The 27123-nt window shown below is 31.8% G+C and overlaps 2 protein-coding genes across 2 annotated transcripts in view; one reads left to right on the top strand and one right to left on the bottom strand.

The window, feature by feature from the left end:
• Nucleotides 1–8733: 8733 nt before the first annotated feature.
• Nucleotides 8734–21826, bottom strand: LOC134698897 (uncharacterized). The gene is made up of 6 exons (XM_063560577.1): nucleotides 21743–21826; nucleotides 15377–16173; nucleotides 13455–13825; nucleotides 12169–12329; nucleotides 11352–11676; nucleotides 8734–10452 (listed from the first exon to the last, which is right to left on the bottom strand). The coding sequence occupies exons 2-6, from the start codon at nucleotides 16006–16008 to the stop codon at nucleotides 10253–10255; spliced, it is 1689 nt and encodes a 562-aa protein (XP_063416647.1). The 5' UTR covers nucleotides 16009–16173; nucleotides 21743–21826; the 3' UTR covers nucleotides 8734–10252.
• Nucleotides 21827–24440: 2614 nt separating this feature from the next.
• Nucleotides 24441–27123, top strand: part of LOC134699023 (uncharacterized) — a 49039-nt gene continuing 46356 nt past the window's right edge. Inside the window, exon 1 of the mRNA XM_063560715.1 lies at nucleotides 24441–24510. The gene's annotated coding sequence lies outside the window, so the exon portion shown is untranslated. The remainder of the gene's footprint in view (nucleotides 24511–27123) is intronic.

Genomic DNA, 27123 nt, shown 5'->3' with positions numbered 1-27123 from the left:
GCTCGAAAATAACCCTGTCGGCACAGTCATACCCGAAAGGATAGTCAGTAACACCCCCCTCCCCCGGGATACATCTATTTTTTGAATATATATACATTTGAAAGCTCGGCTATTTAATTCATTACTTGAATTTGAACATTTTTCCATCCTGTTTGCAAATCCCAGTTTCTGCAAACCGGATGTTTAAAGTAAATTGCACAAATCAATCGCAATATAAATTTAAGCAATCAGTTTGCTTTATAACCTGATAGCATTTATCTGATCTATATAATTTCTTTATGTTTTGTTTCCCGCGTGGATGCCTTCAAATTCTCAACTCGTGAAATTGTTTGTACTCATAGTACATAAGTTTAAAGTCCGTTTTCAATGTGAAATGAAACCCTGTGGCATGCACCTTATGAGAGAAGGTTTCGTATTTTTTTCTTAACACATCAGCTTCATTTGGACCTCTTATATATATAGAGAGACTTATTTTGGTCTCATGAAACATCTGAAGTTTTAAGGGTTCCCTTGTTGTACCTAAATTCTACGGAAAAACTTGGCTTTGAAGAATATTTTATCTTCAAAAGTTTTATGAATACCTGAACATACTCTAAATAAAACAATTTATATAAAAAGACATGCAGATATAAACAGATACCATGAGTTAACATGTTGTACGCAAGACGAGAGTTAGGTCTACCAGCAACGAATCATCAGTGACGCTCGAATAAAAATAGAAAAACATTTTCAAGCATACTACTTTTTGTCGCAAAAGTTAGGCATGTGCGATCCGACACTGAAAACAAAGACAACAGCAAAAGTAGGCGAGGCACTGGGTTCCAAATAACCCTTATGATTTTTAATACCATATGCAAAAGGTCAACAAAATTTAGCGTATAGACACATTTTACGATGTACATGTCAGCCTGGCAGGTTTAATATGACCATGGCCTCCTTTTATGGAAAGATTTAAGGTGCATGTATCTAGCTGGCAGGTATCATCTGACCGTGACCTCATTTCATAATTCATTTGTCAATATTAAATTTCCATGGTTAAGTTTGTTTCTTACATACTATAAGCAATAGGTCAACTATATCCAATACATTTTTCATATTGTTTCTAAACATGTATTTATGTTTTGTCTATTATGATTTATTTGTTTATAATTGATATGCCTATAAGGACTCTTTGATAAGGAAATAAACATTTGATTTGATTTGATTTATATCGATTGTAAGGTTTACTCATGTACACTTATATTGACTCATGTATGTCTGACTAGCATGGTTCATCTTACCCTGATCTCATTTTTACATTTCAGGCCACGGGGGGGGGGGGGGGGGGGGGTAACTTCGATATTTTTTTGGAAGGGTTGTGCCATTTTTGCCTCAAAAAACGTACCCATTTTAATATAACATTCACTGAAATTCAGTACCTATAGTTATATAAATATTTAAGAAAGAATGACCTATACTTATATACAATATATGTATTTTCCCGCGTTTCGGAGTATAGCGGGAAAATGTTGTCTAAAAGGAACGTTTTATAAGAACGGTATATATTTTTTGGCGGGTTTTTGTTATCAGTCTATGGAAGAAGCGTATCGATAAAAACTTTTCTTATATCAATGAGCGATATTGTCTAATATCAATTGTAAACATGCAGATATTTCATGCGGAAAATGTTGTTTTTGGCAACGAAAAATTAAGTAAATACTAACTTTTAAACTTATTGTTCAAATATAAACAACAATTGAGTCTAAATATACATTCAGAAGTTAGCTAAACGCTAACGTTTATGTCCGTGTAAAATTTGAAGTGCTGTGTTTTTCTTATATACATAAATAAGCAATGCGACACTTCAAAATATCAATGCGATACTTTTAAAATATCATAGCGGTGTTTTTGTTATATCAATTTTAGCACTTATTAGTATCAATATTTGTCTGTTGTACCCATATTTTTACAATTTTACCCATTATGTCTGTTTTGTTTACGCAACGTTGTAAATATGACAGAATTTGATGAGACTGTCATACACGTGAGAGGTTAAGCGCTATAAAACCAGGTTCAATCATCCATTTTCAAAATGTAAAATTGCCAGTACCGATGTGGTTAAATAAACAATATCATAATCAAATAGCTAAGTATCAAATTATTGTTCACATACTATTTAACATTAATTTTAAGCAATTTTATAATGAACGCACCGAAATAATATATATCTGATATGCTCGCAATGCATGTAAGACTTTCTTTATTGATAAAAATGAAACTAACTTGTGACAAAGATGAATCATACTGTTCTCGTTCAGATTGATTCGACAAAATCTGACCTGTACTTTTGAATCTCCTTTTTTTATACAAATTAGACCGTTGGTTTTCCTGTTTGAATGGTTTAACACTAGTATTTTTTTTGTTCCTATATAGCGTGGTGCTTACTGTGAGCCAAGGCTCCGTGTTTAAGGCCCTACTTTGATCTATAATGGTTTACTTGAAACAAATCATTATACTTTGTGGAAAGTTGTCTCATTCGAACTCATGCACCATCTTCTTATATCTATAAATCTTTAAAATATCCCTTTATAAATAATTGCTCTCCAGACCTCCAAAAACGTCATTTGGGTGCTGAATCTTTTGTACAGTGCAATATAAACTAGTACACTTCTTAAGCTTTAAAGGTAACGACAGTTATGATGGTACAAGAACGCTTACGTCAATAAAAATACCAAATAAACAGCACTGAAAGATCTAAATTTATAATTCTAGTATGACGTCCCTTTGTAAACAATACTGTGACAAAATTCTCGATAGATCTATACTTAGCGCAGACTCAGAGGTATACATAATAATTGCTGTTATGTACCATATACTTTCCGCGTAAATCTACATGCATTGGAACCTATTTGCAGACCCTTTGCCGATTTTATTGTTTTAAAAAGTCCAATTAAAAAAAAAAACTATTATTCTTATTTGGATGCATAATAAAAAGAAGTAATGCACTTGTAAGAGCTCGGAGAAATCAACAGGATAAAATTCGAATATCACGGCCCAATCCATGTGTAAATTTCCAACAATCTATGGCTTCCCTGAATTATTTCTAAAATATAGAAAATATGTATACACATTTGGATTCGAGCGTCACTGATGAGTCTTTTGTAGACAAAACGCTCGCTTGGCGTTTACATCTTATCTATTTGTTTTCTAAACATTTTTTTAGCATTCATTGTAGAAATGAATTTATAACAAGCGATACGGATTGTTATTTTGCACTAAGAAATGTAAGCGTATTTATACGATCGGTTACTAGTCAAAAACTAAGGTCAAATCTCTGGCAACAATACAGCGGAATGTCCTCGCTGTTGTCGCGATGTAAAAACATTAACGGTACTAATTTTCCTGCACCAGATGCGCATTTCGACAATACACGTCTCTTCAGTTTCTGTTTCACAAGATTTTTGATTTTCGTTCGATCTGAAGTTGTTCAATTTATAGTCTGAGGCTACTCAGTTGGTTTCTTCAAAGGACAACAGCGTTTGTACATTTTAATTTGTTTGGAATATTTATTTTACCATTTGAATATGCATTGCTGTATTGAAATGGATTGTTTGAATGAATGTTTTTTTTTTCTTTTAAGTAATGATTTATTTTTTATTTCGATATTACCCATGTGGATAGGCTATAGGAGTGTGACCTCAAGGGCGGATTCAGCCGTTTCTAAAAGGTGGGTTTCAAACCCAGGATAAAGGGGGTTCAACCATATATCCCCATTAAAATGCATTGATCAGCCAAAAAAGGGGGTTTCAACCCCCCGCCCCCCTCCGGATCCGCCACTGGACCTTTATTAGAATCGAATAGGTCGGTAGACTATTTACAACCGCATTCAAATTCCGCCATTGCATCATCACTTCAAATAGAATTTGTTGGTTAAAGCATGCGATTGCAAAACAATAGACTGAACAGGTTGTTAACACTTTCAAATATCAATAGGGTCAAGCAACATTTAAAAAATGATAAGATCGCGTAAGCGTTAATTTTGGTACAGAAACGAAATTTTAGTGATATTGATCCTCAAACATTAAGCCGGTCATGAAATAAGTTTTGAATTATGTTTGCGGTTCTTTTGACATGCATTGTGACGTATCATCGTATTAATTCTATATTAGAAAACTACAGCAGTTATGTTAGAAAAGTATCGCATTCATAAATTTTTGATATTAAAAAAATATCGCTATGATATAAGACAAACATCGCATTGATATTTTAAAATATAGCAGTATCTTTGATTTTAGGCGATTTTGGCTTATCCAATAATCTAATTCATCTCGATTGCATTCCACATAATTTGCTACATGACATTAATTAAATTTGTACATCTACAAATGATAAATCGTGCATTTATGTCTCAGTTTATTCAACAATTCAATTTTCTCGTGTAAATACATCTTGCTTGGTATAACTTAAAATAATTCATGGAAATTATACAGCAGACGTATGTCTTGTTAAATGTCAGCCTGGTTTAAGAAAAGAATCATTACTTTATACCGAGAAATCTTCGTTCCTTCATAAAAATGTAAACATTCGTCTGAGATTTCCCACAATGCAACTCGTTGATATAAGACAATATCGCTCATTGAAATAAGAAAAGTTTTTATCGTATCGCACCTTCCATAGACTGGTTATGTGTAGTTGTACACGTGGATACGTGGACCAATCATTTGGATTGTGTCAATAAGTATTCTTATGTTAATGAGGTGAAAGCGGGTTTTAAATTTTCTTGGGTTTGAAAATCATTCTAGTCGCAGACGTTCAACACCAATGTTGTGATGGAGTTTGGCATCAATGTCCCGAGGCGTGCCTTGCACTTGCTCCGAACACAGGTTTCCATATCAATTTTCTTTAATAAAGTTTTTTGATGGTTTTTCCTGGGCGGCGAGGTTACGTTAAAGACGGATATATATATACATACATGCAAAAATTTGCGAAAGCAAAATTTACAGATCTAACATTGTTGGGTTGATGTTTAGACGCGTTGTATATACATACATGCATACATGCATACATACATGCATACATACGTGCATACATATTACATACATACATAGAGATATGGTCTTATTGATTCAGAGTAAACTTGTTTCAGATGTTTATTCTTTCTGTGTACCTCATTTGGGATGTATTTGTATTTCATATATGTCATGATTTATAATATAAAATATACATTAAACGCCGGCTCTGTTAGTCTGCACGGCTAAATGCATTGCTTTGTGTTTGTTATTATTGTAGTGTAGTTAAAACTTAAAATATGACCTATGCTTATATAAGCACTAACACATCATCACTCATAATTCATAAATATACCAGCTACCATTAAGTGTTTATATTTGAATTGACATCGTTTGGTGCACATATGTTTTATAATGTAAGATTCTCAATAGCATATTTATATATGATATGTAGATCATACCCCATATCAATATACACTTATCAAACGTAAATGCATTTTAATATAGGATGTCATTAAAAAGGAGGGTCATTCTTATATAAAATCTCGCAAAATTATGACCCATATTTTTGGCATATCCCCGTATACCCAATAATAGAAAGATTCCTCATCAAAGTTAAATTTGCTTTGTTAAACATTGTTTCTATGAAACTATAAGCCACTATGTGTATGGAATGATATTAAGGTGTATACATGTTTTTACAGTTTAGTTTATCTGACTTTGGCTTCACTTTTTTGGATCATGTTAAGTTTATGCGATTCTTTTATTAAAGCTTTATATGCTAGGACTATCAACATATAATTAATTATCAGTGAAGAAAGCGAGACAGTTCAGCATGTGCCCTCTTGTTCTTCATTTTGTGGGTTTTTTCAACGTCTCCAGATTATATCCCCCTCTTTTTATGTTATAAATAAAACCATTGTTGAAATACATATAAAATATATATTGAAGTTCTTACTAAATATTTTGCAACTGTGTTTGTTTCTATGAAAGAGTTCTGAATCCTGTAGGATCTTATAGTATACATGTCCCTCAGAAACAACCTTTAAACAGATAATCTTAAGTCTAAAGATGATTGTGGCCAAGTTTGGTTGCAATTGGTTTTGATACTTTCATATGAAAAGATTTTTTGGAAGTTTAAGAGAAGAGTTTTTTTAAAAGGTTTATCAACGAACGATTACCACAGATGACAATAAACCACCCTAAACCTTTGGTCCAGGTGAGCGAATTAAAAGAGATGTGGGGAACAATCAATTAAGCAGCACAAAAGACATCCAGAGATCAATGATATGACTTTTAAACAACGGACCTCAGTTTTACCTCTAACCATTTATAGTAGCATCAGTTAGGATATCAAGAGGCTTTCAGGAACCTTAATGGCTCACATGTAATGATTTTGCTTAACTCTATCATCAATAATACTTTTTTCAATAAAGAATTGAATGCTTCTTTTTGTTTCTTCATTTGGGTGTAAAAGCGTTGACCAAAGTACATTTTGTTTAAAGTGCTTTTGCGCTTCATTCTAACAAGAGTGCACACGCTGAAATGTCTCGCCTTCTTTACTAATCATTGATATTATGTTGATAGTCCTAAGTATAAAGCTGTATTACAACTGTCACATAAACTTAACATTAACCAAGATAACCAAACAAAGAGCAATGAACCATGAAAATGAGCTCAAGGTCAGATACACCATGCCAGGCAGACATGTACAGCTAACAATGCTTCCATACAACAAATATAGTTGACCCATTACTTATAGTTTAAGAAAAAAAGACCAAATTACAAAAACTTAACACTGCAATGAACCGTGAAAATGAGGTCGCGCTCAAATAAAACCTGTGCGACTGACATAAAGATGATATAATATTTTCATACACCAAATATACTTGACAAATGGCATGTAGTATTAGATAAAAAGACCAAAACTCAAAAACTTAACTTTGGCTAACAACGAGTTGTCCGATCCATCTTAAAATTTCAGGGCAGATAGATCTTAACCTGCATTTAAGCCCTATGTTCCATTTTTAGCCATGGCAGCCATCTTGGTTGGTTGGCCGCGTCACTGGACACAATTTTTAAACTAGATACCCTAATAATGATTTCGGCCATGTTTGGTTAAATTTGGTCTAGTAGTTTCAGAGGAGAAGATTTTTGTAAAAGTCAATTAAGATTTACGAAAAAATTGTTAAAAATAGACTATAAAGAGCAATAACTCCTAAAGGGGTCAACTGACCATTTTGGTCCTGTTGACTTATTTGTAAATCTAATTTTGCAGAACATTTTAGCTGTTTGCAGTTAATCTCTATCTATAATAACATTCAAGATAGTGACCAAAAACAGCAAAATTTCCTTCAAATAATCAACTCAGGGGCAGCAACCTAATAACGGGTTGTCCGATTCATCTCAAAATTTTAGAGCAGATAGAGCTTGACCTGATTAACAATTTTACCCCATCAGATTTGCTTCAAATGCTTTGGTTTTTGAGTAATAAACCAAAATCTGCATTTTACCCCTATGTTCTATTTTTAGCCATGGCAGCCATCTTGGTTGGTTGGCCACGTCACCGGACACATTTTTTATCTAGATACCCTAATAATGATTGTGGCCATGTTTGGTTAAGTTTGGCCCAGCAGTTTCAGAGGAGAAGATTTTTGTAAAAGTTAACGACGGATGACGAAGCCGGACGCCAAGTGATGATAAAAATGATAAAATTCATTGTGTAATGAAGTTGATTAAGAAATAACTCCAGATTGCAGTTAGCCAATCAGAATAACGTCCTTCCCTACGCCTATATCACCCTACTCTGTCGCTCCATCTTGTATCAAGTCTTCAACATGAGACCAGGCATTATCAGAGACGTCACAATGTAAGAGAAGAATTTATCAGTGACATCAAGCGTAAAACTGTCTTAGCAAAAGGAAGTGGGAAAATACCAGTAATAGAAAGATATATAGATAATCGGGTTTTCTTTGTATGTATCATAAAATATCAGTCGCTCCACACAATGTGAAACTTAAAGATTGTTTCCTGCGCTCACTCGACAAAAAGGTTCACATTATGGCTTGTGGCTGATATTTTACGATATCAATGTGTAGGAAAACCACAATAATCTATACATTAAATGAATCATTATATATATTCATAAGTGGCTTTAATCGCCATTTAAACATGTTTTTTGGATCTTTTATTGGTTATATGATTTGAATAATATTCATTTTTTTTATTTTTGTGCAATACACTAATTCATTGTGAATTAACCGAATGTCTTTGGATGACCCTGACCAATAAATTTTGCGGCTGTATACACACATGATTACCAAACTGAAAATTTTCCTTAAAGGGAAATAACTCCTTAAGAGATCAATTGACAATTTTGGTCATATTCACTTATTTGTGATGACAAAAGCTAAGATTTGCTTTTGGAAGGTGAGCTAAAAAAGAGAGTTAAGATAAAATAAACTTTATTTTAAAAAATTTCAAAAAGTTAATAACAAAGCACACCTTTTCTGAACACAAATAAAAATTATACACAAACAAACTGAAATCACAGTTAGTCAATCAAGCAAAATCATATACTGTGTATTTTAATAATGCCAATGTGAATTATTTGTTGATGAGCTATTTTAAGGTGGTACCCAACACTTTCACTAAAATTAATTTGGCTGGTTTAATTTTCATAAAATTTTGTCATTAACAAACATGTAAAAATTTTAAAAGTTTTGACGCCGTTTCGTTTTGTCAGAAAAATTACACTGGTTATATAGCAATTTGACAAACTCCAATTTCGATCATTGAGCAGCTTAATATTTCTTTTACAACACAACGTAATTAAAACGTTAAGCTGACTTTACAGAGTTATCTCCCTGTAGTGTTAGGTACCACCTTAAGTTCGTTTGTATTATTAAACAGTTATCATGTAAAATTTGCAATTGGAATTTAAAAAATATATAATCAATTCATTCTAATAAGAATGATAACTTCCTGGTGCAATAATTCTGAAATGGTTTATATCATAATCCATAGTGTACCAAGATTTAAAGCAATTACACAGAACACAAAGACGATGGTCTTAACAGAAAAACAGAGAAAAGAATTGATAAAGCATATTCTGCACTCCACGATAATTCCTACACATTCAATTTGTATAATGTTAATATCATAGCATTAGTAATTACATTATGGCTATATATATAGCCATCAAATCACAAAACATAAAAATAAATGCTCAGGAACATTTTTATTTGCTTGTACTGCAAAGCACTCCATATCTAACTGAAAAGAGCACTTATCATGGCATAGGTTTATCTGCTATGTATTCTGGCAATTTTTTGTTCAATATATACATGAATAAGGTGAATTCTCCAGAAAAAAGTCAATGTATTGTAAATATCAAAAATTCAGTTTGTTAGTTGTGGCTTAAGCAAGTAAGTAAGTAAGTAAATTTTATTCAGAGTCATATGTACAAATTAACACAGTAAACATGAACTCTGGAGAGCTCTTAGCTGACTTGACATTTAAAAAAACAAATAACAATACACATATAAATAAAACACATGTATAATATAAAACCTAAGCAAATATGCATAAATCTAAGCAAGCAAGCTAAAAAAGAAAAGAAACTGAGGACTAGAAGGTTGCAAGTTTGTTTTTTCCAGGCTTTATTATATTATGACAAATAATTCACTATAAATAAATTTGTGCAGATACAATGAAAAACATGTTAACTTGTATGTGACATAATGTCACAAAAATAAATACTTCACTGTAATTCAAATTCTGTATGAAAAATATGTGACTTTTTTCTTTAAAAAACTTTGTAATAATAGAACAGAGGTGTCTTTGAACTCAGAATCATTTTACTTAAGTTATATAATATAACAATAGTAAGAGTGAGTCAGTATTCATAATATGTAAATTTAATGCAGAAATGAAAGGTATTAATTGCCAAAATTGGTGCATCAGCATCAGCAGGAGCTGATGTAGCCATTTTCAAAAGGGGGTCCAACTATATGTCCCCATTCAAATGCATTGATGGTCAGAAAAAAGAGGGGGGAGGTTCCAATGGGTTCTAATGCCGCAAGCTAAATAAGCTCCATCAACCATATATTTTAATTAAATGCCTCTGGATCACTTCATTTTGTAATTTCTGGAATAGCCTCTAAGTTATATCAATACAGCATGGTAACTATTTCAGTTGTGAAATTGAATGTATAAATCATAAAAAAAAACATTGATTATAAATACAAAAAGTAAGAACTTTGTCATTTTTTCAGAACAATTCTCCTGATGTGACTTTTCTGGTATGAAGAAAATGTATCATTTACACTAAGTCCTCTGTTTTTAGCTGTCAGTTCTTTTAATAGATCATGTTTTGTAAAGGCTGACAAGTCCTTGTTGTACAGCTTGCCATCACCCAAATGACTTGAATCTCTGTCCCTTGTATATATAACAAACACATCAGCTGTAAATGAAAGAAGAAAACAGTTTTAGATAATGAAGACACACTTAAAATGGTTGAATAAGCTGAATCATGAATAAATAAATATGTTTAGTTCAATCAAGACTAAGCAGTCTGATAGAAAAAAACACAATTTCATTTTTTTATCATTCAACAATTGGTAAAAAATTCTATGAAAAAGTAAAATACCCAAAATAAAGAACTCCATGATAAAATTCCAAACAGAATATCATTTATCAAATTGCAAAATCTAAACTTCAAAAGCAACAAAACAAATAAAAAACAAATGTTATATTCCCGAATAAGTACAGACATTTCCTTGAATATGTAGAAAATGGTGGATTAAACCTGGTTTTAAAGCTAGTGATTCCTCTCATTTGTATAAGAGTCACACATATTTCATATTATTGACAACATTGTATAAGCAAAACAAACAGAAATAATAGTTAATATGTCAAAAATACAGTGAAATCTAAGAGCTATCTGTGCAACACCTCTTTAATTTAGAAAAAAGACAATTTTGTCTATCCAGTTTATCTGTATGTCTGGTGTATCTGTACAACTAAGAACTTTTGAACTAAAAAAAACAATAGTTGGATGGAATTTTGTGAACAAAATCAAGACAAAGTTTAATTTCATGCCATATCCCTGAAGATTTAGTGTTATGTGTTCAAAATAAGGAAGGCCCCTGTTTTGAAAGTTTGAAATTAATTTCTGATGATTTCAAGCATGCCTTCTGAAAAAAGCTAACTTTGAACAAGTATTTGTATCCCGTACGGTGACCTATAGTTGTAAATATTTGTGTCATTTTGTCTTTTGTGGATAGTTGTCTCATTGGCAATCATACCACATCTTCTTTTTTTATATTTGTACGGTCAGTTAGATTATACTTATTGTCTTACCTCCCATTTTCTGACAAGCCCTGACAGTAACTACTTTCTTATCACCGAGATCTTGGCCAGGGGTCTCTAAAATAACATTCCTTTCATTAAAATCAACAAATACAAAAACAAAGCGACATCTTGGAATAGACAATGCATCTGGATCAGCGAGTTGTAATAAGAATGGCTTCATTGGAAAATCTTTATGTTGCAATGCCGATGTTAACATACTACGATGCATGTCCTGTGTTTCCTCATAGAAACTCAGGATACAAATAGATTCCTCCAAGTTCCCACTGCATATCTTATCTAGTATATTCGTTCTTCTTGGTGTATTCCGCCTGTTCTGCTCAAATAAAAATTTAAAGTTATGAAAAACCATACACATAGTTTTCAAAGACAGTTTAACTTAAAATCCTTAATTATAAAAACATTGTCATAAATCAGATATTTTGTCAAATGTTTAAGATTGTCAAATGTCTGTATAAACATTATTCTGAGTACTATCATACGAATGGCAGCCATCTTGAAAACAATTATGAACCTCATCCACAATAACAACTAATGAACATCAGATTTTTGACTTTGGATAGGTGTTAACAAATGCAGTGGGTTTAAACGTTTTTTAATAGGTACCAACCTTCACCCTTATCTAAGATAAATTCTGATAATAGAGTAACATCACAATATAAAACAAGAATGTGTCCCCAGTACACAAATGCCCCATCCGCAATATCATTTTCTATGTTCAGTGGACCGTGAAATAAAAATGAACTATATTTGCAAGTAGCAAATCGATTGGATCACCATGACAACCATTCTTCTACAACATACTTACATAAAGTTCAGTTTCGGCCTGTGGCTGTGCACTTGGACCATCACGGACAGGTGCATCAGGATCATGATTACTAGTTGTACTCCTCCATGGTAAATATTTATACAACAGAAAGATTATCAATGGCTCTAGGATTAGACCAGCTATCAGAAAAAATATCGTTTCTGAAAAAACAAAATGTTGTTTTAATTTATTTAATCATAATTATAGAAATGTTTTAAAAATTTGGAGTTCAAAATAAAACAGATTTAATGGACTCTACAGCAAGACTGTGTATCGTGTATACATACATCATGAACAATAAGAAAACAGAAAGATTAACCAACAAAGACCATGAAGACATAGCGCACATTGCATTTTGTTTACATAAAACATGTAAAATACTCTTGATATTTGTGGTATTAGTGCAATAAATAATTATGATTTGACTTTGATAGTATTCATTATGAAGTGCTGGAAAAAAGTCACAAAAAAAATCACAAAAATACTGAACCTAGAGGAAAATCAATTTGGAAAGTCCATAATCACACGGCAAAATCAAATAACAAAACACTCAAAAATGAATGGACAAGAACTGCCATATTCCTGATTTGTTACCGGCATTTTCAAATGTAGAAAATGGTGGATTAAACCTGGTTTTATAGCGCTAACCCTCTCACTTTGATGACAGTCTCATCAAATTCCGTTATATAGATCACCTTTTCAAGCTTGAAAATATATGAAATTGAATATCTAGGACTGGCAAACTAACAGAAAAAAGATAAGGTCAATAAAGTTCCATAACTTTTTCGTCTGTCATCTCTTTTGGTGTTCCCCAATATTTTTTTATCAACCAATTTTCTCTCTTTAGACACATTGGTATTCCACTTTTACATTACACCCCACATATACCCAAACAATATGGGAAAAGTAATATTTTTACCTATGCAATATATGTAAAGGGTTGCATTTTAGAAATCTAAATTATATGAAAAGGGTAGGGTAATAGAACCCAAGTGGCACCCTTATCGATAAAGTATTGAAGTGCCCAAACTCCCCCTCCCCTGAGCATGTTACTTTTAAAATCATATATGCCATGTATGCAAGACAATTCACTGTAGCCACTCAACAGTTTTTCTTGCTTGCATAGTGATTTTAAGGACAAAATAAATAAGCTTACCACTGACATTGAATCATTACAAACGAGAACTGAGACAAAATAGTATAAATACAGGTAATATACATGTATAAGTTTATTGTCTTTTAGAAGTAGTGGACTAAAACTTTATCATTGCAAAGAATGTTCTTACCAGAATATGTTATGTACTTATTGCCATGGATTTGCTGTGTTCCAGTCAAGATCTTTATGTCCCTTTTCAACAGAAGGTAATCCTCTTTCATTTCTTCTTTCGCATTTTCAATGGTACCAGTGATACCATTAGATACATCTGTGACTTCATTTTTTAATACAGTAAAACCCTCATGAACATAACTGAAATCTTGCTTTATCTGTGTCAAGTTGGCTTGACATTGTAAGAGTTTCTGTGTTACGTCCTCCATGACTATACTAGATTGAGTGATATTATCACTTAGTACATATGTTGTATTTGTATAGTCATGATAGTGTGGAGTCCACCAATATGACATCAGGCCTCCTCCTAAAAAGAACGCAGTAAATGATCTGAAATAAAATAAATATAATTATTAAGATACATTATTCAAATAAATCTTCAGTTTTCATTTTCTGTTGATTACAGCTGTGTTGCTGGGTAGCTGTCTTATATGTATACTTTGAGTATCTTTGAACATGCATGTATTTTCAAAACTACAACATTTGCACAAAGAAGTGGTGTTAATATATATAAGAGTCAGTGATGTTTGTAAAGCATAACAAGAATGTGTCCATAGTACACGGATGCCCCCACTCGCACTATCATTTTCTGTGTTCAGTGGACCGTGAAAATTGGGGTCAGAACTTTAATTTGGAATTAAAATTAGAAAAATCATGTCATAGGGAACATGTGTACTAAGTTTCAAGTTGATGTAACTTTAACTTCATCAAAAACTACCTTGACCAAAAACTTTAACCTGAACTTTGCACTATCATTTTCTATGTTCAGTGGACCATGTAATTGGGGTCAAAACTATAATTTGGCATTAAAATGGTAATTTTTGAAATCTCAAGAAGAGATTTTATATGAATTTATAGGGTTAAATATACTTACCATGAAATTCATATAAAATTAGAAAGATCATATCATGGGGAACATGTGTACTTAAGTTGAAGTTTCAAATTGATTGGACTTCAACTTCATCAAAAACTACCTCGACCAAAAACTTTAATCTGAAGCGGGACAAACGGACGCACAGACAGACCCACAGACAAACGCACAGACGGACGAACGAACAAACTGAGGCACAAACCAGAAAACATAATGCCCCTCTACTATCGTAGGTGGGGCATAAAAAACATGATAAATTCAGTAGTGACTACACAAATGACAGCAGCTTCCACTGACACAACACTTAATAAAATTAGACAAACAATGGAAAAGCAAATATTTGTCCAAATAGACTGACTTTGTACAGGCACAAAATGTGGGGTAAAACCAGTTTAAATATCCATCACACTTTGACCTTTAGTTTCTTTAAATAATAATTAAAAATTCCTAAGAGTATGACCCAATTATAAATGCATTATTGATTAAACATTTCTTTTCTGTATGATCATGGAAGTTATATGTAAATATTACTTCCATGCTATAATCAATGAAGAATATGAAGAGTATTTTGTAAAAATATTGAGTTATCTCCCATTGATTGATATGTTTAAAAATGTGTCACTTTCATGACTTTCTAAAAGAGGCAGTTTCTGTGAAAGTCAGTGAATTAAAACTCATTGACTATAAATATATCAATAAAAAAAATGTGTTTGTGCCATGTACAGGACTTTGAATGAATTTAATTGAGATCAATAACCGTCTTTTTGGTACATTTTGGTCATACATGTATATATATATATATAGCGTCTAATGGTTTTAACTATTTGTATACATGTATCACTGCTTTTCTAATGTTTGGGTTTAAAATGTCCTGCTTAATTTTACATCCAGATTCAAAATCCAAGAAACTCATACTATTAAATGGATTCTCTGATCTTAGTTTGTATTATTATTTTTTTTACTTTTACATGCTTTATATGTGTGTTAACATGAGTTTTTGGAAGACTTACATAAATCCAGTCTGCATTTTTGTCAATGATTTTTTGTCTTTATTTAATTCTCCTTTCACCTTTTTGTCTTTATTCAATTCTTCTTTTGCCTTTTTGTCTTTAATTAATTCTTCTTTCACTATTCTTCTTACAGTTTCACTATCCACAAACCCTTTTGAATTGTCACTGTTTTGATGTAATGAGTTTTGTTTCTCACTGCAACCTTTTACTGGTTGTTCATCTTCATTATCAGCTGAGCTTTGAGGATCTTCAGTTCTTTTCTCTATAACTGGATTTTTAAGACCTGCAACACTCTCTCCTGTATCTGGCTTTGAATCTGCTTCTTTTTGTTTGCCTTGGTTGGACTCACTGTCAGTATTACTGTCTATATTATCTGGCTTTAATTCCTCTTTATTTTGATTATCTACTTCAGACTCACTCTCATCAACATTGACTAGTTTATCACTTGTCCTATTGCCTTCTCTGTTGTTGGTTATTGCTTCGTCTTCTATTGCCACAAGTCCTGACTTATCATTTTGATCCCCTTCAACATTTAGATCAGTCGAACTAGAATCTGCCAGTGTGCTCTCTTTTTTCTCACTGTCAGTTTTGCCTACTGAAGGCTGTTCACTTTGATTTCCTTCACCTGACATTCTTCTGTTAGGACACGGTCAAATTGTATTGAAGTATCTGCCATAGATAAATCAAAATACTTGAATTGGGTAGTGGTGTTCAGCTGATTACAAAAGATGACTACTCTTATAGTTTGTGTTGTGATCGGATAATATGTCTGACGAAAATGTCAAACATATATCTATCTGAAAATATAAAATATATGAATTATATAAATGTTATTTTTCCCTTGTGAGTATTATACCACCTCTCTAAACTAAATACTACAGTTATTAGTCTATTATTGCAACTTGGAATTAATCTAAATTATGGAATTTGCATAATTTCTTGAGTGGAAATTTTTAATAAATTCCATGTTTATTCTATAATATATATTTCAATGTTTTGTGTGACACACAACACTTCTTTTACAAAGAAGATATCACATTTTTAATAGAATGTTACACTGTGCCATGCAAAACACTATCTAATTGGACTATACAAAATCAGTGGATGGAAGTGTTATAATTATGCACTGCTCAAAACATTATAATTATAGATTATCATTGGTCATCTCAACGAGATTGATTTTCCCGCTTGAGCTGGTACAGCGAAAGTGAGAAAAGCAATCGAGTTGAGATTACCAATGATAATCTGTTTATCGCTATTTTACCTATGACAACGTTGTCAATTTCAATGTCAATTTCGTTAGCAATGCACGTGCCTGCTTAGTTTCTAGCGATATTTTTTTCATCTCGGGCAAGAAGCATGATATGAAAATTATCACAAAAAAAGATCAAAAGAAAAATGCGCAAAATAGCGATAATACAGAATAAACTTGGAAATTATTAATAATTTCAAGCACAACATATATTGTGCAAATTCGATTATTAAAAACAATTGACAATTCCAAGTTGAAATAGTCATGATAATCATGATAATAGCCTGTTAGTTAATTGTTCATTTCTCTGTAAATTCTGTTTGATAAAAAAATAATTAAATTTAATAATATAATTTACATTACTGTAAATTCAGAACTGATTGCATTATGTTTTTATTTTTTCAATAAAAGTTATAATCACAAGAATTTAAACTCAAATAAATTTTGATTTTTTTTTTGTATGAAACACAATTTTTCTCAATATTGCAAAAATTAAAATTGCATTTCTGTCTAAAATGACAAAATCACAATAATAGATGCATGCAATAGATTCTGAGTTTACAATACATGTATAAAAAAGAAAATGCTCATCAGTTTTCAAACAAACATGATGGCCTTTACATAGACAGTTGTCAAAGCATATGATTTTGGATCAAGTTGGATTAGGGATGTTAAATCTGAAACCTGACGTGTACATCATGTTCATGTAACATGTGTAAGATGAGAAATGTAGTATAATTAATAAACCTAATGTATTTATTGTAAATATGTTCTTGGCCTGAATATATATGCATGAAATATTTTGCCACAGGATGTTAGGGACGAAATCAAAAGTTAAATGTAGCATAAAAAACTTAATTCACATAGTTTTTCACTGACCCCCACAACCCTCTCTTAACTTAATTTGGGAAAAATTGATTTACCAATAGGGATATATGTAAAAATCGATTTTAGATATATACAAAACTTGCAGAATTTTACCCCCCCCCCCTCCCAGTATTATAGTGCATCAATTGTGCACACACCATTATGACATAGTTTAACAGATGGACCCTCTGTATCCCTGCAATGTTAAAGTTCAACAGGCATCTTCATAATTGTCAATTTTTACTTAGTCACAATTCCATAATGACAGCATGGCAGATTATCATGATTATACATTTTATAAGAATTCATTTTGACGAATAGTTCATGCAATTAATGAAATATAGAATCGTTTTTTTCCAACCACTTATCAAATTTTAGCTTTTTAGAGTACTGGCCAGCCAGACCAGTGGACTGGAAAATCTACTCGTCCAGCTCCAATTCTACTTGTCATGCTGGTCCTACAAAAATCAAATTCATTTGACAAACACTTATATAAATGATAGATCTTTACTTTTTTCTCATGCTTTCTTTTACATTAGTCAGACAAGAAAAAGAGAGTCTGGATCTTGATTGTATTCAATTTTATTGTAAGACCCCTTTTTGGCCCTAAAATTTTGCAGTTTTACAAAATTGTAAAAATGTACTAGTTAAGCTATTTATTGGAAATTAATCTGGTAGAATGCTTCTGCTAAACATAAATGGGGTGATTTTGACAATACAATATGTGTAACGGTTTATTTCTTCCTCTGTGATATTTTATCCTGAGGATAATTTGTCAAGTTAATTTTTTTCCATGCATGGTATTTCACAGGTAGATTTTTTCCAGAGGAGTGAAAATCTATCTGTGTTATGCGGATAGTATGTACTGGTATATATTTGCCATATCATATTTCAAATCATATAGTCCCATTAACTAGTATGTAGGTTACTCGCAATCAATATATACCCGACTTTAATTATAAAATGTTTCACAAAGGAAGAACAAATTTGCATAATTTATCAAAGGGAGGTAATTATGAGCAATTTATATTCAAAAGATATTTTTCTTTCTTATGTTAATTAATGATAATTTTCTTTTTATGATATTTACTTGATTTTTTTCAGGAATTTATTTTTAATGATAATTTGGAAAATAATTCCATTATAATACATTTCTTTACAATATAGGTTGAATTCAAATACACTATTATTATTTCATAGTATTTGTAAAGAATAAGTTTTTTCTAATAACTATTCAATAAGTTAACTACCCAGATAGAATTTTACAGCAAAGGAAAAAATATCGCATGGAAATATTTTCCCTGGATAAAAAAATAACAACAACTATTCTGTAACATTTTTTCCTCTAGATCAAATTTCAACCGGATAACATTTTGCTTTACAATAACAGGTTGAGGATGAAAACAGATGCGGTCACTTTCATTTTGACAAAAACCATCTAAAAAGTGGCGATTTTTTTTTGCATATTTGATAGATTTTTCATATTAAAGCTTTCAAGAATCGAATGTTTTTTTATGACTTAATCAGTTAACATTGTTCACATTAACTAATTTAATCAATTATAATAGACACCTCAGTGTTTAAAAAGTGTCCAAAACACTTTATTAGATGAACCTGAAATTTGAGAAAATAGGCACATACCGGACCTACTCCTTTATTCATAGTGGATTGGGAAACATGTTTTGTAACTTATATTAATCCATTTTCACTTTGTGTGTGCGAGTGGCTGTGCTGCCTTGTAGCAGCATTAGCCTTCTCTTTTTTTCAAAATCTACAAGGGTGTCTTTTACATATGTACATGCAAGATCGAGATATGGCTCTCTCTCAATAACACAGGTCAGCCATTTATCCTCCCCTTCCAACAAACTATCATTGTTTCCTCAAGACAATTCTTGCAAATGGTGTCAAGGGAGAGCCGAAAATTCTTGATTGTGAAAAAAATCCCAGTCTTATAAACATGAAATCCAATGGTCCTAAATTTAATAAGATTTAAATCACAACATCACAACATTAAAAACTAGAGGCTCTAAAGAGCCTGTGTCGCTCACCTTGGTTTATGTGAATATTAAACAAAGGAAGCAGATGGATTCATGACAAAATTGTGTTTTGGTGATGGTGATGTGTTTGTAAATCTTACTTTACTAAACAGTCTTGCTGCTTACAATTTATCTCTATCTATAATGAACTTGGCCCAGTAGTTTCAGTGGAAAATGTTAATACAAATTTACAAATTTTATGAAAATTGTTAAAAATTGACTATAAAGGGCAATAACTCCTAAAGGGGTCAACTGACCATTTCGGTCATGTTGACTTATTTGTCAATCTTACTTTGCTGAACATAATTGCTGTTTACAGTTTATCCCTATCTATAATAATATTCAAGATAATAACCAAAAACAGCAAAATTTCCTCAAAATTACAAATTTAGGGGCAGCAACCCAACAACGGGTTGTGCGATTCGTCTGAAAATTTCAGGGCAGATAGATCTTGACCTGATAAATAATTATACCCCCATGTCAGATTTGCTCTAATTGCCTTGGTTTTTGAGTTATAAGCCAAAAACTGCATTTTACCCCCATGTTCTATTTGTAGCCGTGGCGGCCATCTTGGTTGGTTGACCGGATCACGCCACACACTTTTTTAACAAGATACCCCAAAGATGATTGTGGCCAAGTTTGGATTAATTTGGCCCAGTGGTTTCAGAGGAGAAGATTTTTGTAAAAGATTACTTTAATTTACGAAAAATGGTTAAAAATTGACTATAAAGGGCGATAACTCCTAAACGAATCAACTGACCATTTCGATCATGTTGACTTATTTGTTAATCTAACTTTGCTGAACATCATAGCTGTTTACAGTTTCTCTTTATCTATAATAAATATTCAAGATAATAACCAAAAACAGCAAAATTTTCTCAAAATTACCAATTCAGGGGCAGCAACCCAACAACGGGTTGACCGATTCATCTGAAAATTTCAGGGCAGATAGATCTTGACCTGATAAACATTTCTATCACATTCAGATTTCCTCTAAATGCTTTGGTTTTTGAGTTATAAGCCAAAAACTGCATTTTACCTCCATGTTCTATTTTTAGCCATGGCGGCCATCTTGGTTGGTTGACCGGGTCACGCCACACATTTTTTAAACTAGATACCCCAATGATGATTGTGGCCAAGTTTGCTTCAATTTGGCCCAGTAGTTTCAGAGGAGAAGATTTTTGTAAAAGCTAACGCTGGACGACGGACGACAGAAAAGCTCACTTGGCCCTTTGGGCCAGGTGAGCTAAAAAAGAATTTCCTGCTTAAAAATACCTGATCCTAGAGTCTTGATAAAGGTCCTTATTCCCCCTCAGTGGTCTATTAATAGACAACTTTCGAGTTCGATGCATTTCCGTCAAAAACTCTGGTTTTAGTGATTTAGTCATTTAGGGACGTCATCACTTCCATTCCAATGATGAGTGAGTGGTTCGAAAACTATAGTTCTATATTGTATGATTTATTCGGCAAATTGAATTCTCAAAATTGACAACCAGCATATATATACACCTTATCGCTAATTGCCTACTCGGCCGGCTGACCCAGCCGCTTGATATTTTGACACATTACAACAATCAATTTTCCATTGTGGCGTTAGATATTTTGTTTTGTGATGTCAAAATTTTTATGGGAACCTGTGTGATATCCAGTAATGGCGAACAAATAGTGATAAGGTGTATTGCTGTCATTAGGGAATTGTCATTTAAGTACTATACAGAACAACTATCACATGTATCATTTCTAGTTTATCCTGCACAATGACGATCGCTAAGACGCTTGATGAACGTAAATAGTGCAGGAATACAGGCGACCCCCTCTATCTGGTAAATGACGTCATAAAGGCGTGTATAATTGACGAGTTTTTTCCAGTGACCAACATGACCAATGAACTCGAAAGTGGTCTATTGATTTTTCAGTTGAAATTTTGAGGTTCAGCCAAATATGCTTCACTATGGGTCCCTTACTTCTGCAGATAATGTATATGCTGCTTGATGACAAAAGAGTAACAGGTTATACTGAAATTTATATCAATGTTGCAGAGAAAAAAATTGTCAGACATATACGTACTTTCATTTTCAAAACAACACGTATCTCGTTGAAAATAACATGTAATACTGTTAAACTAGTATTCTGTACTCCTAAAATCGAATAGTAGTTTCTATTTTTCTACTTGACATTACAATAACAGTGTTTTTTAAATGAATTTTGTACCTTTTGAAGAAGTTGGATGCGAATTTAACTTTCTGTTTATCCAGTAAAGTGTTGATTTTTCTCGGGTGAAAATAACAATTAAAACTGTAAAATAAAAAAACACATATGAACAATTCAATATCAATAGTATTGAAAATGAAAAGGATACAACAACTTTTATTGAATGCTTTGATAATATTTTAAAAAATGGTCTAAGATTAGATTAATACTTGTTATGATTTTGAATCCACACCAGGGTTACACTAATGTCCTGACAATGTCCTGACAATGACCTGACAATGTCCTGACAGAAATGTAAATGCTTAATACTCTTTTATTATTGGAAGGATTTACTTGAAATTTGGAATCAAGCAAGATGAGAATTTATATTTAATAAATAAAATAAAAAAAAAAAAAAAAAATATTTTTAAGAGTTAGAAAACTTGACCTGACCAACTTGACTTTGAAACTACTAATGTCCTGACCGATATGAAATGGCTAAAAAATGTTTTATTATTGACAGGATAGACTTCAAATTCGATACCAAGGAAGATTAATACATTTGATACACAAATATAAGAAAAAATAAGAAAAAAAATATTTTCAAGAGTTAGAAAACTTGACCTGACCAACTACGTACTCCCGTGACTAATGTCCTGACCGATGTAAAATGCTAATAACTTTTTTGTTATTTGAAGGTTCGACTTCAAATTTAATGTCAAGGAAGATTCTAACATTGAATACATAGATATAAGAAAAAATATTTAAAAAACTATTTTTAAGTGTTAGAAAACTTGACCTGACCAACTACGTCTTTCCCATGACTATAATGTCCTGACCAATGTAGAAAATGCCTAAAACTTTTTTTATTCTTTAATGTATGGATTTCAAATTTATTGTCAAGGTAGATTATAATACTTAATTTATTGATGCAAGAAAAATATTAAAAAAGATAATTTAAAGAGTTAAAAAAGTTGACCTGACCAACGTTTACTCTGCTCTGACTAATGTCCTGATCGATGCAGAAAACTTTTTATTATTAAAAAAAAATGACTCAAGTTCCTTTCCAAGGAAGATGATAGCAATAAATATAGGAATTTATGAGAGAGAAAATAAAACGCTGAAAAAAATTATTTTTTTATTTTTTTGAAATGTTAGAAAACTTGACATGACCAACTTGATATTTGTCATGAGAAATGTCCCGACCGTTATAAAGATATCAATAACATTTTTGTTATTTATTGGGATATTACCAAGTTAGGTATCAGGGAAGATTACAACACTTACTATAAGCATGTAAAAAAATATTTTAAACTTGACCTCACCAATATTTACCTTGTCTTGCAATGTTCTGACTGATGAAGAAAAGACAAATATTATAAAACTGTTTTTTTTTTCTCTATCTAAAGACAGAATATACTTAATTCTTTAAAATATATTGATATTTTTTTTATTTAAACATAGTAAAGAAAGAACTTGTATGCACTTTTTATTATTCGTAATATATGTGTATACGAAAGGCAAAAGACAGTGACATAATAAAATTATATTTCTGTGTGATTCTAACATAACTTTACTTTGAATGCTTGTAAAAACAATATATCGATATCAAAAGAAGCCCATTTCCTGTCCTTATTTATCATGTTTATGTTATTTGACATGTTTAATCCCTCATTAACTAAACAACAAAAAATGAGTGAAATAAATAAGAAAAATATAGTTAAGTAAACACTCCAATTTGTGTTAATTTTAATCAATGTATGTGTGAATAAATTTTAATTATTCGTGTCACTGTCTTTGGACTTAATTGCATTCTGTACATCTTTATAATCCTTTCATATTAAATGTAGAAAAGGTGCATTTACTTATATCTACAGCATCTCTAATCACATATCACTTTTCTCAGTGATATTAAACTGAATTATATCCTTTTCAATAACAAAAAAGTTATTGAACCGACATTCATCATGATGTATATAAAGATCAAGTTTTCTTACATTTAAAAAAATAAAAATTTTCATAAACTTTTATTATGAATATTATAATTTCCCTCGGTTAGGATCTATAATTAAGTCAATTCTTTCAATAACAAAAAAGCAATTAACATTTTCTACATTGATCAGGACATTAGTCAGTGCAGAGTCGACGTTGGTCAGGTCAAGTTTTCTAACACTTCACATTAGTTTTTTTAATATTTTTTCTTATATCTATGTATCCAATGTTAGAATCTTCCTTGACATCAAATTTGAAATCGAACCTTCAAAGAACAAAAAAGTTATTAGCATTTTACATCGGTCAGGACATTAGTCACGGGAGTACGTAGTTGGTCAGGTCAAGTTTTCTAACTCTTGAAAATATTTTTTTTCTTATTTTTTCTTATATTTGTGTATCAAATGTATTAATCTTCCTTGGTATCGAATTTGAATTCTATCCTGTCAATAATAAATTTTTTTTTAGCCATTTCATATCGGTCAGGACATTAGTAGTTTCAAAGTCAAGTTGGTCAGGTCAAGTTTTCTAACTCTTAAAAATATTTTTTTATTTTTTTTTTATTTTATTTATTAAATATAAGTTCTCATCTTGCTTGATTCCAAATTTCAAGTAAATCCTTCCAATAATAAAAAAGTATTAAGCATTTACATTTCTGTCAGGACATTGTCAGGTCATTGTCAGGACATTGTCAGGACATTAGTGTAACCCTCCACACCATACATGAACACTTTAATATACTTAAATGGAAGAAAAATAAAGAGGAAACGTGGGTATCCCTATGGAATTTTTATGTGATTGTATGTATTTATAGATTTTTCTTTAGAAAATACATGTCAGGGGGGAAGTATTCTATCATAGAAATATTGACAACACTTGGTCTAAACTGTTGAGTTAAAATGTATAGGAATTGAGATTACATGATATAATGATGAATGTACATTGCCCCACTCAAGATAGTCAATCATTTACAGTCATGACAGTGTCAGCTCTAACTTGAACAAGTAAGTTAAACTTACTGAATCCTCATATAGATAGTGGTGTTTGATTATACATTGAAACTAGTGATCTTTCAATCTTTCACATGACTAGTCCAAATAATTATGACGTCTTGAAAGGCTATTATAATATTTTTCTCTTCTTTATTCCAGTAGACTTTTGGTGACATCCCATTAGTCCGACAACAATTATAATTTATTCTGACAGCCCAATGCTTCGACAGCCCACTATTCCGACAGCCCAATACTCTGACAGCCCACTATTCCGAAGCCCATTACTCCGACAGCCCATTATTCCGACAATGCGTTTTTCTTAAGCATGTTAAAAGAGGGACAAAAGATACCAAAGGGACAGTCAAACTTGTAAATCTAAAACAAACTCTAAAACGCCATGGCTAAAAATAAAAAAGACAAACAGAAAAACAATAGTACACGTGTGTAAATTTTCTCTAAAAAGACCAACTCCGTTATTTATGATATGTGTGGTTGACCGTTTTGATTACAATTTTTCTTTCCATGTGGGATATTTGTCTCAGTAAATTAGAGTTGATACACATGCTTATAGCAACTGCTCAGTCCTTACCCTCGTCTCACTTTCGTTTTACGTGTCTATGTACTTTATCTATCTTTATATTTCGTTGTTTGTGTGTCTGCTATCAGTCTGTGCTGGTCTAGTTCGCTATTTTTTGCATATGAACCATAATTTGCTATTGGGCTCGTTTCCTATAACGATAGAAAAGTGATAAAAATGTGTATTACTGTAGGAAAAGTTGTAACTACATCTAAAGATGCCTTTATTTTTATCAACATACACAGTCTGCACGGTTAGTCACTAGTCCGATGCCCCAGACTAGTAAAATTTCTTTCAGACTAGTAAGTTTTGCAAAACTTTGTTTGGACCAATAAGAAAAATGTCAGAATATTGGTCTTCGGACTAGTAGTTGAAAAAGTTTTTGGTGCAGACTGCATACAAGTGTATGCTACTCTTCCCTAGAAAAAAAATTGAAATTAACAAATTTCAAAGATTATACGACCGTATTTTTGTGTCGTTTCTCGCGTCACTTTTGGCTTTCTAAATGCATAACGCTGACTGATTTATAAATACTCATCACTGGCAAATTCGTAACTTTTGCTTTCAAATAATAAAGAACTTCGACCAATAAGAATAGTCAGAAGAAAATGCTGAGAACCATAAGTACTTCTGTAGCAGGTGTAAGAACACTAGCGTTACTTTGGTTTTCGATTTCGTAGCGCAAATTTTAGATGATGTAATCTGCTTTGTTGTAATAGAATTCTTTATAACAATTTAATATGCAATTATGAACTCTCGCGAGATGATCAAACAGGTAAATCAGAGAGGATTTACATTCTAGTTTTGTTCTTCGTAATAATTAAGTTAGAAAATGGCGTTATCGTTATGTCATGTATGTGTTACATTTCACACGAAACAGAAGTCCAGTTATTTCCTTTTTTTTTTTTATAAAAATTATTTTTTTGTTAAGTTCTAATCATTTCCGGTCATATGTGACATATGTGACTAACATGTGATCACGCCCTTACGGCCGGATATATGAAAAACTAGGTCTAAACATTGTTTTTGATTCCAACGGGATGTTGGCAAACATAATCTGTAGACTTGTTTCGTCTTGTTTAAAAAGAATTCAAAGAGATTGTGCCGGAGGTCTATCATTTTTCCTATGTGCATAATGTTACATACGATCTTGTGTGAAAATAAATGCCCAATGACTTGACAAATTGATTCCAGATTTGACAGACGTATAACACACTTCGTTTCCGGATAACGATGTAAAGGGTCCTTGGAAAATTCAATCAAAATTACGTCTCTTATCATTGTGCCCATGCTCATTGGATTGATTTTGCCTCAGCAGTAAATATTACTGGATATTTTAGTTGAATAAAGATAATTTAATAAAAAAATACATGTTAATTTACCGTACACTTGGAATGTACAACAGTATTTTTTTTATTCATGTTCTGCAAACACTTTTCAGAAACGCAATAAACTTGTCAAAGGAGAAGTAAACTTTTACCATGCATGACTTGAAAGGAAGTACTTTATATTGATTTTAGCCCACTAAACTAGTTTAAAATGTGGGAACCATGTAGATGGTGTACATGTCACAAATATCACATGGTGCCTAATTCAAAGATTTTAATTCCAATTCAAGTTAAAAGTTTTTTTCTTTTAAAACTGGATTTAAAGAATTTTACATTGCCAATGATTTGGAATAAATTGTTTATAACTGGAATTACAAAACCAAATATAAATACATTTTTTTTAGCTAAAACATCAAGATACAACGATTATGGTATCCTGTATCAATGACATGAATGAAGAAAATATGAAAATTTCTGAATAAATTGCACTAATTGTTTTCAAAACAAGCACATATT

This window comes from Mytilus trossulus, unplaced genomic scaffold, assembly GCF_036588685.1.
Source record: "Mytilus trossulus isolate FHL-02 unplaced genomic scaffold, PNRI_Mtr1.1.1.hap1 h1tg000024l__unscaffolded, whole genome shotgun sequence".
Lineage (NCBI taxonomy): Eukaryota > Metazoa > Mollusca > Bivalvia > Mytilida > Mytilidae > Mytilus > Mytilus trossulus.
Note: the sequence above shows the minus strand (reverse complement) of the source record. Positions and strands in the feature narration are given on the sequence as shown.